General features: G+C 45.8%; 1 protein-coding gene across 2 annotated transcripts in view; it reads left to right on the top strand.

Moving 5' to 3' along the window:
* The window catches only part of hs6st1a (heparan sulfate 6-O-sulfotransferase 1a), a 38,204-nt gene extending 23,911 nt beyond the window's left edge, over positions 1–14,293 (top strand). Inside the window, exons 2-5 of one of the 2 annotated variants that reach the window (XM_057059551.1) lie at positions 7,836–8,058; positions 9,518–9,766; positions 10,984–11,241; positions 11,554–14,293. In XM_057059551.1, the coding sequence (XP_056915531.1) occupies positions 7,836–8,058; positions 9,518–9,766; positions 10,984–11,241; positions 11,554–11,574 (751 nt within the window). In that variant the 3' untranslated portion in view covers positions 11,575–14,293. Of the gene's footprint in view, positions 1–7,835; positions 8,059–9,517; positions 9,767–10,983 lie in introns of both variants that reach the window. The other variant, XM_057059550.1, reaches the window with a different exon arrangement.
* Positions 14,294–16,788: the final 2,495 nt, after the last annotated feature.

Below are 16,788 nucleotides of genomic sequence, written 5' to 3' on the forward strand. Positions count from 1 at the left end.
GTAGCTTGAGGATTTTTCAACCTACTGATGGGATTTTTTTCTCCTGCTTTGTTTCTGTTCATTTTCTCCCGTGTCGAGGACACTGAGACAGCGGAGTTATCCTCCGATGACTCTCAGGGAGTCGCACTTGTGCACGTGCTCACCTCGTTGACACCCGTCTATGTTTCTGTAATTACAGCCACTTTTTTCTTTGTTGCTTTTTCCATCTGCAAACACCTTTTGCTTCTGTTTCCTGAATCTTTCACATTCAAAGTAGCCGAACTGAGATGTGTTGTCAGACTCATAATTTGCTATGAACCCTGTTAAAACCCAAACGGAGGATTATGCCAACTATTCAACTCTTTCCCATTAGAAACAGGTTTAAAGCACAGTCCCTGGTATCCCTCCTCAGGAGGTGAGAACACACGCTCGCAGGGCGTGAAAGAGACGCTGCAGACAACGAGTGCTTGACGTGTTTGCTACGTCAATCACCGCTCTCTTGGCGTACTTGGATACGGCAGGTTGGAAACCACATCCTTTGTAAATCTGCATGTGCGTTTCTCTTTGGGGGTGGCGGATGAGTTTGGGGGGTTTGAACGTTAACTGCCTTATCGGCCCAATTTCACACTCTCACTTCTGTTACGCACACACACACACACGCACACACAGAAACGCCCTGTTGCCTCAGGTCTCATATGTGTCGATGGATTAAAGGGAGAAGTGGGGGTCACATACACATGCACACCCTTGTGCACACTAATCCCCGCCAGAGGGAAGGCTTTGTGTGCACGAGTGTGTTAATGATTGTGTGCGGCTGCTTGTGTAATGGGGCCACCTGTCTGCTCATTACCCTCGTTGCCCAGCCTTTTAATTGCCCCCCAAAGTCAGCATTATGTCTCCTCCTCCTCTTCTCCCCTCTTTCTGCACTTTCTCTTCCTCCCTCACTCCATCTCTCCTAAAAAAAATATTCTGACATCATCTTGCAGCAGGAATTGTGTCATTCCATGCAGGTGTGTGTGTGTGTGTGTGTGTGCGTGTGTGGTGGACTGGGTGGAGTAATGTAAAAGCAGCATGTCCATCTGTCGGTGCGATTGCCTTGACCTGGGGGAACATGACTATGATGCAGGGTGGAGTGGAATGTGTACGTGTGCATGCTAACGCGTTCCCGGGGAGGTTATCAGGTTGACTTGTGTGTAACGTAGAACAACTCAAAGCGTCGCCTTCATTCCTCTTCCTTCTCATCTCCTCTACAGTTGCGCAACTACCAGAAAGGCCTTTTTTTGCTCATTTTTTCTCACTAATCTACTCATAAATGGTTGTAGATCTTTGTCTCAGTTCCACCAAAGCCCATTACCGTGCGTGTGTGCGAGCGCGCCAGTGTGCGTGGGTTAGATTAGCGTATATTTTAATTGCTGCAGTGACTTTCAGTCTCCAACGCCATGGTTCATGTGTACAGAATTATCAAATGTTTGCCTAATTACTTTGAGGCTTGGCTTAAACTCAAAGCAGACAATCACTTGAATTGAATCACTTTCAGATTTTTTCAGGATTTGTTTTACAGCCAAGACAAACAGTGATTTTTGTAGGGGATTGGGTCACATCAAATAAAGGAAGTTAATATCATATCACAGATTAGAACTGGTTGATATAGTTTCTCTCTTTGCATGGATAAAATATCAGGCAAAAACAGGATTTTTAATTAAATACCCGACTGATACTGGAAGTTGCTGCAGCGGTTGAACCTGTTGATTTCATGCTTGGTTTAGGAAACGTCTGTTAAAAGGCAGCGGCTATACTGTTCCTGTGCCACAACACCTGATAGACCACTTAATCACATGGGTAAAGTAGGAAGGCTGCCACAAAGTTTCATCGTCTCCAACAGGGGCAGGAAAACCTTTCGGAACGCAACCGGCTCTTTCTGAAAAATCTCTTCCAAACAGACGTACATCTCCCAGCAGTCGACGCCAACATCCACACGGTCGCGCGTAAATCACAATTGCGCAAACATGAGAAACGTTCTCTGATTAGTGCGGCTCATCTTGTCTTCCACTCATCTGTCCCTCTTTCTCAGCGAATCCATCTCCCCCCTTCCCCCACATCTCTCCGGCCCTCTCCATCTGTGTCCGACAGCTCTTTGGTATGTTGCCAGTCAAGTTACATGAGCAAACAGGCGGCTGTACATTCCAGCCGAACATTGCTTTGCACTCAGGGAATTCCCTCTTCTGTCTCTTCCCTCAGCTTGCTCTTTGTTTCTGTCTGTTCCGTAGCGTAGCTCCAGGTCTGTGCGTCTACTGTACGCATTCCCCTCCTCTTGCTCACGCTAAGGTTGCAGCCTGTTTGTGCTAAAGTTCAGTGAGCCGTAACTTATTTTGTGGCCCCCCTTTTTTTTCTTTTTCTTTTTTTTTTACTTTTCACAGGCTTTTTCCCTTTCAGTCTGCACGGCAACTTGCCTCATGAGCTTGACGCTTATAGCAAAGAAAGCCTCGCACGCACAGAGGCGCTAAAAGAATTGTTTCGTGACTACAGGAACCCTTATGTGCACGAACCCTCCCCTGAAGAGAGGGGATATTATTGTGAGCTGGGTCTGATTAGATCAGCATTAAAACACTGTCCTCTACCTGCCTCCATTTTGATTAAGTCCTACCCCTGGCCGTGAGACCTACATTTATTTCCCTCGGCCATTGTAAACATTATATATTATTTAAATTCCACCTGGAGGACTTGACACGGCCTCTTTGTCCCAGACCCGCGGCTGAACCACAACAGCACACAGCGTGTCCAATTGCGCCCAAATGTCTAAGAATGTTAATCCCGTGTTGTAAATGTGGACAGTTGTGATGGAAAATATTCCCGAAAAACCATAAGTTGTTGGCACGGTCGAGGGGCAAACAGAGCCTTTCCAAAAGACACTGAACCACAGCCTCCTGCTTCGCTCCAAAGTGCCTCTTCTGCGTCCCGTCCTGCCGACGCTGTCGTCGCTGCCTCTCCTGCTCTTTTACTCAGTTTCTTTCCCCACTTACTGGGTTTATAGTCCAAACTGCAGAGCAGAGCCTGTTCGAGCCCTTCGGTGGTTATTGATTGACTAACAAAAAAAAGCGAGAGGCCAGGGAGCAGCAGACGCTTCCAAACTGAGGCTCTCTTCCTGTCTTTCCTGCAGCCTGATTATCAGCCCAAGAACAACCGGGATGAAGGGGATGAGGTGAAGGTGGTTAGTGATGTGGAATACAACAGAATGTGAACATATTAGTGGAGCTCTGCTGAAAGTCAGGTTCTGACATGCCCCCACTCATTCTCTCTTTTACACACACACACACACACACACCCTGACAGGGTCGATATGGTACTATTACAGCCAACACATTCCAAGATAGAATGTGGAAGCACAAGGCCTTCAGCTACAGATGTACTATGGAAGCGACTCGTTCTGGAATAGATTCAACCGAATCTGATTCCAATTGTGTTTATTGATTTGTTTTTCCCAGGTTTTGTTTTTTTTGTGGTGGGGGGGCACACTAATGTGTTTGCTTCAGAGGGGGCCATTATTTCAGGCAAATCAACTGCACGGTCACAGAAACACCACAAGTGTTTCAGCCTCAGCTGCTCTCCCTCTGTTGCCCTGCTGACTTGAATGGCTGTACAAATTATTGGCTTTTTTGCCATTTTGTGCTCATTATTGCAGTTGAGTGCACATTTGTGGTCTTTTTTTCTTTTTAATGGGGAGTCACATCCATCAGCAGGTCCCGCCAGAGATCAAGCCATGATTGAAACAGGACCATTCATAAAGTGCTTATTTTGTTACCTAATTTACCTTTCACCTTATTTTCTCTGACATGCACTGCAGCCCTTTTTTAGTCCCATTTCTTGTCTGTCATTGTGTCACACTTGCCTTGACACGACTGCAGGTAAAAGCACCACAGGCTCACGCTTTCAGACCTTCACACATCCATAAGTCATCTCAGGAAAATACTGCGCTTCTCTGTTCAATGACAGACGTATTCTGTGTCGCCGATCTTTACCTGACAGTCTTTAAGTCAGGTCAGATGTGTACAGCATGAGATCAAAAGCTCCAGCACAGAGTGTGCATTTAAAATGAGCATTTTCACACTTTTCTGTCCCTGCTGCTCAGTTATAAAAGATTAAACGGCACATATACAGATAAGGTTTATGTGTTGACTACAAAATTTCACCAGTTTGACCTGAAGTCCTTAAAATTATTTTCTCCATCATTCCTGTTGGTATCAGAGTTGGTAATGAGTTTGCATTTTTAGATTAACAGCCGCACGGCGCAAGAGGTAATTGGGTTTTTTCCCCCCCTTGCTTCAGTTTTTTAATATGTTACAGTTTTGTTATTTTGATATTCCTGCAAGCACTTTCAAGTTATTGTTTAAATTAAGCTCACTTGACTGTTCCTTTCTATAAGGTCCAGTTATTGCACTGATACAAGGCTGGAGATATAACTGAGCCAATATACTGTGCTGTGATTGTTAAATAAAATGTACAATTTCACTTCCTTTGTCATCTAATTAGATCATAGATTAATTATATGGCTAATGTTGCAGTTATTTTTGGAAATATGTTTATACAAAGCGACTGTCAAATGAAATAAATGGCTATAAAGTCAATACACTTGAGTTTACTCAGCGCTTTGGATCCAGTAAAGTGGAAATGAAAGGTCTGTTAACCATCTACCTCTTCTCAGGAGCAGAATGGCTCTCAGTTCCAGACCTCGCCATAAAAATGGAATCCAGTGAATAATGGCAGGTGACGCTCGCGGCAGCGACTTAATAAACAGACCATAAAAACAGGCACACATGCACTTTGCACTCGGTGTTTATCAGGGTGGTTTGAACCTGCACTCTTGTTTCTCCTCTGCCATTAAACCAAGAAGAAAATATCAAATTGCAAACAAATCCGTAAAAGATAAGCCATAAATCTCAACTTTGACCTTTTCCATCAGTGCACTGGGGACATAAATCATAAGATTACGGTTTGAAATGGTAAAGAACCCCATGAAGAGCGACTACACTGTAATCAGCTGGAGGCAGCAGCGGGAGATGAGGGGGGCAGATAGGCTAAAAGAAGACAAGCAAGAGAAACAGAATTAAACAGAGGAAAAATGTTAAGACGAGAAGGTCAGGGATGTAGAAGGAGTGATTTGTGACCCACAGGAAACAAAGGGCTCATTTTCTCTGGGCTTGGAGGGAAAATAGCAGGCCCAGGCACGGAGTGTTTCCTCTTGATAGCGCTCTACCAGCTCCCATGTACTCACTTTGACTCACATTTGCTATAATTCAGTCACTGCGGCCTTTCCTGGGGCTCAAACTCATAATTTGTCGGTCGTGGCGCTTCTTCATCGCACTTGTCCTCTTACATATATTGTCATCAAACTAACGCAGAACTGTAATTAGGAGTGTGTTTTTTTTATTCCAGCTGCTTGAAAATTAGGAGCCGACTACGGTTTGTGGTTCAAAACAAAATCCTGTTTTCACTTTTGGAAGAAGCAGCCAATTAATCAGCACTACATGAAACCATTCCACCTTTTTGTTGAATGCATGTTGGTTTTTTTGTCTATTCTTTATACGTTTACCGGCAATATTTTTGCTTTAAGTCAAGTTTTAACATGAGTTAGTGAAAAATGAATCCATATGCGCTCATTAATGGGACAGTTGGAGTCTCCCTTCTCTTCTTTTTCAGATCACATGATGTGAAGCTAATATCTGTTAGAGGGATGTAGATCCTGCAGTGATCTCGGCAAACGTAGACGCATAAGTACTTTCTTCGACCCATCAGTCACTTTAACATGATCCAAGCGTCTCGAGTTCTGTCATCGCTGAGACAGGAAGTGTTTGTAGCAGGACTCCTCCTGAGGGGGTGGGTAGGCACGTACGTGCACGGTTACCTGGGGATCCGAGTACACGACCAGACATCATTAGGCTTCAAGGCGGGAGAGTCTCCACGGCACCAGTTCCTGGAGCCGGGCAGGCATGCCATTTAGGATCATTTATTTGGGTTTGCTTCCATTCCTACACGTGTGCCTGCGCGTGGTGGGGAGAGCGTTTATGCACGTGTTATTTATTTTGTCTGTAATGTGCCCGGGCCTTCATTATTACAGGAGCCATAACTTTGATTAATTACTTGGGCTGGGGGCCTTCGCTGCTTTCACAGTATTAGAAAACTAATTGAAATTCTCTTCCGCTCTGTCCTCTCTATCTTCCTCCCTCTCTCTCCTCCATTTTCTGCCCTTTTTCCTCCCCGTGCCCGTATTGTCAGGGCCAAGCAGTTTCGTGTTTCTTTAGTGGAAAAGAAGCCAAAAGGGGGGAAATGTCATCACTGATTTAATAGGCGTCGTTTCACAGGGAGAGGCACACACTGCAGGCTCCTGCACACAAAATACACACTGCACTCAGGGGAGTGTTAGGAATCCTGATAATGTCATCATAGGAATCTCCATAATGTACCCGGGTCTCCTGCAGGCTCCAGTTCGACTGCGCCTCTTATCACCTGTGCTTTTGATTATATCGTGGATAAGGTTTTAGATTGAGCTCGATGGGATTTAGATACTCATCACATGGCAGTGGTTCAACCACTGATTGAGGGTCTGTTTGGTTCATTGCCTGGGATCTCCCAGCTGCCCCCGGATTTAGGGTTTAGTTGTTTCATTGTCCACAATCTCCCTGCTGCTACCAGCTTTGTTTCATCTGGCACCGGGCTGTCCACGCGTTTGCTAAATTCGGGTTTGGGTGTTTTTGCAAGGGGTCCCCTGGATGAAATTTGTTTTCCGTTTTGATTTGTTTTATTGTTCATGATCACCCCGGTGCCGCTGGATTTAGAGTTTATGATGCACCATCTCTCAGCTGGTACCAGATTTATCTGCTCCAGGAGTGCCCTGCTGCTACTGGATTTCAGGGGTTTTACCATCGTTTTATTGATATACCGTGTGTGTGTGTATGTTTATGTGGGTGTGTTTGTGCTTGGGTGTCTGTGTTTGAGTTGGACACATGTGAAGCTTTTCAGCCCCTCTCCCTCCAGCCGAGGAGGCTCTGTAGTTGGATGCCGATTGAGCGATGGGAGCAGAGAGTCTGTGTGAGGCAGCTCGTGTGGATGCGGCTGAGCATTGTGGAGTCCTGTCAGCACACAAATATCACCCTGAAAACATTCCTCTGATGTGACGCAAACTTGGGAGGAGAGGGCAGAGTGTGTATCTGCTCAGCGGCTCATGTCTCCTGCACACAGACCCACACCGCTGTTGTCCCAACACCTTGCAGGCGCATAGCTACACACCAGCATGCACTTTGCACGTGTGTGCAGCTAATGAGGTTGCAGTGATTGATTAGTTTGCTGTAATTAGCTGTGTGAAAGTGTCTACTCTGATCTCTGATGTGAGTGCCCCCCCCTCAAAAAAGAGAGAGAGAGGCATTGAATTCCACTATGCGCTGTGTGCATTCCACAGCACAGAAACAATCCTGGCTCACCTATGTGCTGTGCGTCATCTCTTGGAGTCCTCTGGATGGAGATGTGTGTTGCAGACTGGGATGGGATGTGCTTGTGCCAGCAATTTCCTTCTGCTGCACCGCCGTCGCCCGAGCACTCGCCCTTCTCCAAATCAACTTTTCTCCTGCTCTTTCTCCTCCTCCTCCTCCTTAAAAGTGTCCTGTCAGCTGTGCAGACTCGCAGAAACGCGCCACAGGCCTGGTTCTAGTGAATGTAAATAATGAAATATTAAGGACGATGTCCTCGGCCTGTTCTGTGCTGCGATAATGTATTGTGAACACTGCCACCACCTGGGTGACTGGGTAATTACGTATTTAAGACAACTAAACGGTCTCCCATTTGTCGTCTTCTTTGCCATCAAACAGGAAGTTCTACTACATCACCCTTCTGAGGGACCCGGTGTCTCGATACCTCAGCGAGTGGCGTCACGTGCAGCGCGGCGCGACGTGGAAGACCTCCCTGCACATGTGTGACGGGCGAACCCCGACGCCCGAGGAGCTGCCCTCCTGCTACGAGGGCTCCGACTGGTCGGGATGCACCCTGCAGCAGTTCATGGACTGTCCCTACAACCTGGCCAACAACAGACAGGTACAGAAGAGAGCATCGCAGCACCAGCTGGCCAGAAGCAACAACGCGAGGCAGTGAAACCTGCGCGTGTTGCAGGGTCGTCTCATGGTTACTGAAGGAAGTGCAGTCAGGAAGGAAAGGCGCAGCCTATATTGTTGCTCTCGGCGATTTATTTTACTGCAAACACTTTAAAGAACTGCTTATTCCAGCTTTGATACTGGTATTGATCACTACAGCCCAGATGACCTGCACCTGACTGCACATTCAGTGTCATTGATACAGGCCTGCTGGAGAAAACAAGGCTGGTGGCATCAAGACATTTATCTGGTGACTGGATCAATGCTGCGTCAGAGAATACAGCAGAAACAAACACATTCAAACACTGACACCACCTATAGGACTCAATCCAGGACTGTTTTCTTAACCTGAGGAGACATTTGAAAAAGTGCTTTTTTAAATTGTATTTTAGGCTCTAAAATGACACAATTCAGAGTAAAGAATCAGTTTAGCCACAGGCCACACACTCCACAAATTCACAGCTTCTTCTGCCGTGCCGTCTCAGTCTCTCACCTAAAGGTGCGGGGCAGCTTATCTCATCTGAGCCCAAGGGCGTATTTACTTGTTATTACTCAGGCCGCAATAACAAGAGGGCGGCACTTCCAGTGTGCCAGCAGAGAAGCAGGCAGACGAGCCTGTGGATCCAGATCAGTATGCAGACCCTGTGCCGGTACTGTAGAACAAGGGCTCCAGCGTCTGAGTTACTTTGGTCGTGTGTTTTTAGAGACACAAGCGTTGGACTTCAGGGACCAGCCATTACTGCCAGCTCGCTGTTATATCAGATCGTCTCAAAGCATAAAAAAGGGCTGCTCTGTGATGATTTCTTTTACTCAGTTGGTGATTTAAACATTTTCTGAATCACACTTTCTAAAATGTAGGGTTTATCCCTCCCATGGATGCTTTTGGGGGCTGCCAAAGACATTTTGGGCCCCCTCTCAAACGATATAACAGGAGGACCAGATGATGGATGGTAATTGAAGGATACCAAATTAAATCCTGCTGGATTGTTTCATATCAAACAACTGACGAGCAGGCTACAGATAAAACCTGTTTAAGCACAATGCTCACCCAGATTCTCTGGTATTTAATGTAAAGCACCATGAAGGCAACGATATAAAAGGCAGGTAAATATGCTTTCTTTGTGCTGTGAGTAGTTGTTTTGGTTGTATGAGGGACGGATGAATTAATCATAATGCAGGCCTATTTATTCCCTGATTTATAATCCATGGGATAATTTTCTGTTCTTCTTTCAAGTAATTAACAAATGATTTATTAAATTCAGCAGCATTGCCACAAATTAGTTTAGAATGGGAGTACGTGAACTGTAATAAATGTCACAACAGTGAATTAAAGCCCAGACGGGTTTTGCTTAAAGACTGTAGAGCTCAGGTTTAACGTTTACTCCCGTTGGTGCTGTCCGCAGGTTCGTATGTTAGCGGACCTGAGCCTCGTGGGCTGCTACAACATGTCCACCGTTCCAGAGAAGAAGAGGGCCCAGCTCCTCCTGGACTCGGCCAAGAAGAACCTGCGAGACATGGCCTTCTTCGGCCTGACGGAGTACCAGAGGAAAACCCAGTTCCTGTTTGAACGAACATTCAGGTTGCGCTTCATCAGGCCCTTCATGCAGTACAACAGCACCCGAGCGGCCGGCGTCGACCTGGACAACACCACGGTTGGTGCCTCTGCTCATTCTGACGGGGAGAAGCCGTCATACTTCTGTATCGAGTCCGTTTGCAGTTTAATGGATGCTTGCTGTATACTTGTGATGTTTATTTTGGTTTAATTTTATTCCTTTGGTAGAAGCGCCTTTGACTAATCCAGTTCGTTAGCAATTTTAATCTAATAGATGTTCTAACGTCCAGACTTTAATATAATATATAAATAATATTTTACTTAAAAGTTTCTGTTTTCTAAGATGACTTAACTCGACTCGACAAATAAACAAGGCAACTGGCGCTTATTTATTTAACTGAAGGAAATAAATGCAGGGATTCAAAAAAAAGAATTAAAATGATGTGGAAAATGGGGAAGGATGGCACAACAGCATTCTGTTGCTGTGAAATTCTGTTGGTTGACAAAAGCAGCAGCTTCACGCGGGTTTTTTCATACTTTGATTGGTCAACTGAGAGCGTTTTTATGCTCAATTTTCCCAGCAAGAACAAATCATCATAGACACACTGAATGCATCAAAAACAGCCTGAGGGTAGAAAATAAATCACAATATGACCTGCAAAGGTGCTGGAAAAGTAGACTGTTTATCACAAAAAACACAGCGAGAACAAACCCTTCTCAGCAATTAAGTGACTTCACTCAGTTATTTATAAAATATCAGATGATCTTTTTTCTATTTCGGCAGTCGTGGACACCTTTTGGGATTGAATCTCTACATTAAAAGACTCTTGGCTCCTGTATTTCTGGCTCTGTGCCTCCGTCCTCTGTGATGATCAAACAACGCTCATTTCTCCTTGCGTTCATTGCCCACAAATCAAAACTCAGCACTCCATCACAGATTTCAAAGGGATTCTCTTAATTAAACAAATCCACCACCCCCCCCACACCCCCGCCCGTGTTGCGTTCGCACGCGGTGGATGACAGCGCAGCCAGCTGCGCCGCACAGCCAGACATCAAACATGCTTTTGTTTACCTGCTGCGCTTTTTGCCAAGTAGCGAATCGTGTTTGGTGGATGGTGAATTAGAAGCTTTTGGACAAATGTCGCGCAGATCAACATTTCCCAACAAAGATAAAAGTTGCTCCAAGAAAACTTCATTCCTCACTGAGTGACAGCGAGAAATTGATAAACTCGTGTTTCAGCATCACACCTGGCACTAAATAGCCCATAATATAGCATCGTTTGTAATTATGTAATCCTATATCTTCTCTCTCTTTAGATCCAGCGAATAGAAGAGCTGAATGAACTAGACATGGAGCTTTATGACTATGCTAAAGACCTGTTCCAGCAGCGCTACCAGTACACCAGGCAGCAGGAGAGGAGGCAGCAGCGCATCAAGAACCACATGCAGCAGAGCCACCAGGGCCTCGGCATAAACCTGTGGCCCTCGCACAGCCGCCAGAGCTTGGTGTCGAAGCTGGAGGACGTGGAGAGGGAGGAGCGCGAGGAGGGGGGCGAGGGAGGCCGAACGGAGGAGGTGGGCAACAGGCTCCCCACAGAGGACTACATGAACCAGATTATCAACCGCTGGTAGCAGCAGAATGAGAACAAACACATGCATATGTAATGTGAGACACACACACACCCCCACACACACACACACACACACACACACACACACAGTCAGTGGAGCCAGCATCAAAGAACCAAATGAATGATGAGCAGAGTCGGGCTGTTAGAGGGGACCTGGCTTCATCAGCTCTCATCAGCTCTCATCACTGAGGCTCGCTCAGTTGTCATTAACACCCATTTTCTCTTTTCCCTCCTAACATCACTACTGACTGAGAAGAGGAGAGACTTCCCAACGTAATGTCGCCCCCCCACCTTCCCGATGTTCTTTTCATTCTCCGTGTCCAAATATGGATCGCGACAAAGCAGTAAACTCGTTAATCATTGCATCAAGGACCAGTCTACTTCCTGGACACTCGAATGCGGAAGCTGATTGTCAGAATGAACACAAGACAGACCGGAGTAGCCGAGAGACTGACGGGAAAGAAGCAAAGGACAGACGTGCTGACGTGGTGTAATAAAGCTTTCTCCTTCAAAAGGACACAAAAAGACAGTTGGCTATGAACACGCTTTGGTCATGAAATGTGACTCATTTTAGGATGAATTTATTTGCATTTAACTTTGTGTTGATGCTTTTTTGAAAGCAGAATTATAATAACACTGAGACCAATGTTGCTGCCTATAAAAAGTGATTCTTTTGTTCCTTTATTTTTACTGGTTTTATAAGTTGGTGGGGCAGATGGACAGACAGTGGACCACAGCCATTACCGAAGCCTTGGAACTTACTGGGGGGAGGGGCGGTGAGCTGTTGTAGGTTCCTTAAGCTCATGTCGCTTCAATAAATTCATTTCTCCCCTAATTTTTCCAGTTTTGTCTTTGCCTCCTGCAGCTAACGAGAGCTGACTCTAAATCTTATAAGTGCAATAGAAGTAGAGGACATTTGTGAGTGTGCTGCATGTGTGTTGCCAGGAAGCATGCTGTGTTAGCGACAAGAGCTTCTGGAAGCCTTAATTCAGACAAATGCTCGAGATGGGATCTGTTGAACTACTGGTCACCATGGTAATATGAGCCCTTAATGTAGCGGGTGGCATTTTCAGCATCGCCTGTTTTGTCTTTCTTTTTCTTTTTTATTAATTTATTTTCCATCAGGAGTAAATGCCACCAGCTCTGAGGATGTGCAGACGCCGGTGACCTGTGGTTCATCAGTGCAACTGGGTTTTACCCCGAAAAGCGTACAGGGTGAGGTAACGGTGCCTCTCTGTACCGGGATCATAGTCAAAGTTACCCTGTCCAGATACTGTCTGCGTCGTCCAAAAACATCCTGACTACTTGTACGTCTGCGTGCGTGAGTGTGTCTGCGTGTAAATACATGTACAGTTTGCCTTTGCAAGTCGTGTGCCTGACAGTGGACGGCGTGAATGACCGGTTCCATCACCCTGACTGTGGAAAGCACAGACAGCCGCAGAACTGATGCAGATATAGCAAAAATTCAAATTTATGTTTCAGGATCCGATGTGACGGGTTGAGAGGCGGCGCTGGTCTCCAGCTGCCAGGACTTTTCCTTCAGATAAACAGTCTGATTCCCGTTTTTTTGCCGGCAGCCATGTATTATTGGTCCAGACCTAAACACACTTCACTTTGCAAATCTCACTGGAAACACTCTGTTATGCAGTACCTGGGGGCATCTTCAAACAGTTGCTACTCCACATGCACCAGCTGCCTCACTGTAACGATGAAATGTTTGGCCCGCGGCTGATTTAACCTGTTATTCTAATGTTCCCAGGATAGCGACGCTTCAGCGTTACCTGAGCGGCTGATTTCGGCGTGTGCCCCAGCGTGGAGCTGCTCCGTCTGATTTAAATGTCAGTTTCACCCAGATGAAATAATTTCAGCCCTGAAAGGCATCCAAGTTGGAGAAATAATGTGATTACATCATGTTTAAGTATGCAGGCTCTATGGTCCGAGCATCCAGTAGTAGTGCTCTCAGAGCGGTGCTCTTCAGACTGCTGTCTCTATTGGGCCACAGAAGATTACTGCGGTTTTCAGCCAGTCGTGGGGAAACGGCGCCTCGGCCACTCGTGACGTCTGCATTGAGGCCTTCGGCATGTGACAAACATCGATTATCGTGCGTAAACTACGCGTGTGATTCAACACCTAAGAGTATCAAAACAACCAGCGGAAGCAATAAGAGCAGCGAGAATGCTGGGGCAGACGAGCAGGTGAAGAGGAAAAGAGCGGTCACCTCAGAGCTAAACTGAACGTCATGAGGCCTGGTGTCATGGGTGGGCCAATGTAGGGTGCAACGCCCTTGATCAATATCTTACATACTGTCAATATTCTTTTTAAATAAAATCAGAAAATGGGGGGGGCACTTTGCTAATTTGCTGCCCATCTTTCTTGTTCTTGATCAGCTGCTTTCAAAGGGGAGCTGTGTAATGAAGAGTAGAAAAGTCTGGGATGGAAAAGGAGTGATGAACTCATCTCCTTACATGTGTAGCCTTCAAAGAAACTCCACTGGACTCTGAAGGCAGATCTCCATATTTCTGTGGTTTAGAACTCTGCCCGTCTGTCTGGAGACTCAAACGCTGCACCTTCAGGCATTTTTCCTTTTTCAATCCGAAGAACGATCGCTGTCTGACGGTTAAAGACGCAGACTAATTCTTTATTTGGAGTGAGGTTTTTTTTCTTCCGTGTTCCATTTTTGAATGCCCTTCAGTGAGAAGAAACCCGTACAAACCAGCCGTACCTGCACAGCATGTGGGAAGAAGAAAAACTCGACCTCGGGCTTCGAAAGTGCTCGGATTGATGCTGTAAATCTATACTGAAGTGTTTTATCACTCTCTCTCTCTCGCTGTGTGTATTTGGTGTCTTAACGGCTTTTTCTAACACCCATGTTTTAAAGTGTTTTAAGAGTGCTGAAATCCTGTGGAGGTTCTTCAGCATTGATCGCTCTAGGTTTGTTATAATGGCAAAGATGACTCAAAGCTGCCAATTAAAATATTTCATTTTTGCAGACTCGACTGTGCTGTGGTTGTCACTGTATCACTCACATCTCCCACTCTCGTTCTATTTTTGAGCACACCGGAAAACAGATCGGAGGTGTAGAACTTTGAGAACATTTTGGGTGAATCGGCCTTTGGAGCGCTTCACACTTCAGTCTTTAACTACAGGACATTTCCACAGTTTTCAAAATATGACCCCATAAAATCCCAGCCCCATTCAAGTAACCGGGGTTATAAATATCATCCCTATCCTTTCCTGACCATGCAGAGGAAGTTGTCCTGACTCATCCAGGGTCAAAGGGCATCTGGCTGGAAGTTGATGGGGATTTCTACATTAACTCACGAGGGAAACGACAGAGGAGAGGGGAGACGGTGCAGCCTCACTGGCGCATTGGACTGAAAGCAGGCTTTAATCCTCCCTATAGCTCCGGGTTGCTCTCGTTTCGAGTGAAGCCGGACTAAACAAACAAAAATGGCTCAGCTACTGCAGAGGGCCGGGTGGCAAACGTGCATCGGCAGAAAGTGCATCTGCGGTGGGAATCCAGCTCCTATTTGATCGCCTGGGCTCTGGCTGCAGGCCATTATCAGCAGGTTAAAGTGGCCTGCAGGGCTGCATCGCTGTGCCTGTTTTCTCCAAACAAAGAAGCTCTGGCATATTTATCGTTTGGGTTCCAGCGTGGGACTTTGCAGATAAGTTTACATGCATCAGAGCCAGATACTGTTCTGTAGGGCCTCTGCTAGCGCCAGCCGCTGTGGACTGACTGGAGCCGACGCACGTACAGCAGCCGCAGGCACTTTTGGATAAATGTCTACAAACATTTTGCAGGGTTTTAATGTGCAATCAATGCACACGCTAGCATGAGAGTGAGCGCCCATATTCAGCAGAAATTTGGCCTGATTGGATCTGTATCTGAGGCATTACCTGACTTTCCCCTCTGGGTCTGACTAATCTTCCAGGTCAACAACAAATAATCTCTCATGATATTAAAGGATTGTGCTGAAGAATCCGACCCCTACGGGCAGCTTTTGGCTCCGTTTGCAGACTGACACCAGTGGGGGTCCTATCTAAGGAATCCCACAATCCCATTATAGTCTCAACAGCGTGGTTATTGTGTTGGCATGCATGTGTGGAGCCGTGCTCATAAAGAGCTGATCCGCTACAAACTTATTAACCTCTACATAAAAGTCTGATAAATGTTGATGCTGGAGAAATGAGGAGGGATAAAAAGCCTGAGTCAGGGCCAAAGAGGAACTGCTAAGGTTGTTATGGGGATATTGTGCTCCCTTTATAGCTAACATGCAAAGAGTCGCTTTCACCCACAAGAGAGTGCAAAAATTAACAGTTTCTGTATCACTTCGCACAAAAAGGTGCTGACCGGAATAAAAGTGCAAGTGTTTATGTGCTTGGATGTTACAGGGACCAAACAGGTTTGCCTTGATTCATCTTTTTCTGTATTTAAAATCTGATCTTGGCCCAGTCTTTGGTGGCTATATGGTGAATTAGCTTCATGCAGGGGACCCGGCTGACCCCCATTATAGACTAAGGGACACATTTAATTAGCAGCAACTCACGTGAAACGACAAAATGTATTAATATTGATGGAGGTTTAATTGAGGTCATTTTGGTCCCCTGTTGAGACTTTCAACCCCTAAAATGGCTGACGCGTGAGACTGTGCGCAGGGGCCGGGTTCGCCATTTTGTACATGACCCCGGAGATGATGACAACTGACTCCCATAATTCATGTGAAGATGTCACCCTGCTGACAGATGAACAGGCCTTGTGGGCAGCCTGTGTGCATGTCAGTGAGTCAAGGTTTATCTATCCTTGGAAGGACCACCTGCTGTGGACCATCTCATAGGAATACTGTAGGTTAGTTTCCTATTTTGCCAGTTTTTGTGTGTATTAATTGCATAGACTTCCCTGTGCTCATATGCATCAAAGTGGAGGTCAAATCCAGCAGGATAATTAATGTTGCTGTTTTTGATATAATGTTAAATCAAACGCTGAAACTGCTCCTGGGAGAATTATCTGTCCAAATCAATTTAGGCTGCAGAGCATAGAAATGAAAAAAGGATGTCCGCACACCCTGGGACAGTGTCTCTGAGCTCTGTCTTTATGATCAAACTACAAAAAGAGCCTGGCACTGTTCAGTAACCCCCCCAAAGGCACAGTTCCTCCACATCATGCTTTCTCTCATGCTAACACAAGGCAAAGGTTTGTTAATTGGACTACATTATTCTCCTCATGCTGTCCTGTGACTGATTTCAGTTCCACTCTTTCATTACCGTGTAACGGATACTGTCAGCCAAAGGGAGCGCTTTGACTTATTCTGAATGATTTCCCCAGGCATCGCACATTCTTGCAGCAAAACTCATTTATGAGCCGTTTTTTATATGTACCATTCTTTAGAATCCAGTCTGGATCACATCAGCAGTGTCTGGTGTAAAATGAAATTAATGTGGGAGCCCCTAACTAATTTGTGAGAAATGCTGCTAAAGTTCATAAACTTAT

The sequence above is a fragment of the Takifugu flavidus genome, chromosome 16, assembly GCF_003711565.1.
Source record: "Takifugu flavidus isolate HTHZ2018 chromosome 16, ASM371156v2, whole genome shotgun sequence".
Taxonomy (NCBI): Eukaryota; Metazoa; Chordata; class Actinopteri; order Tetraodontiformes; family Tetraodontidae; genus Takifugu; species Takifugu flavidus.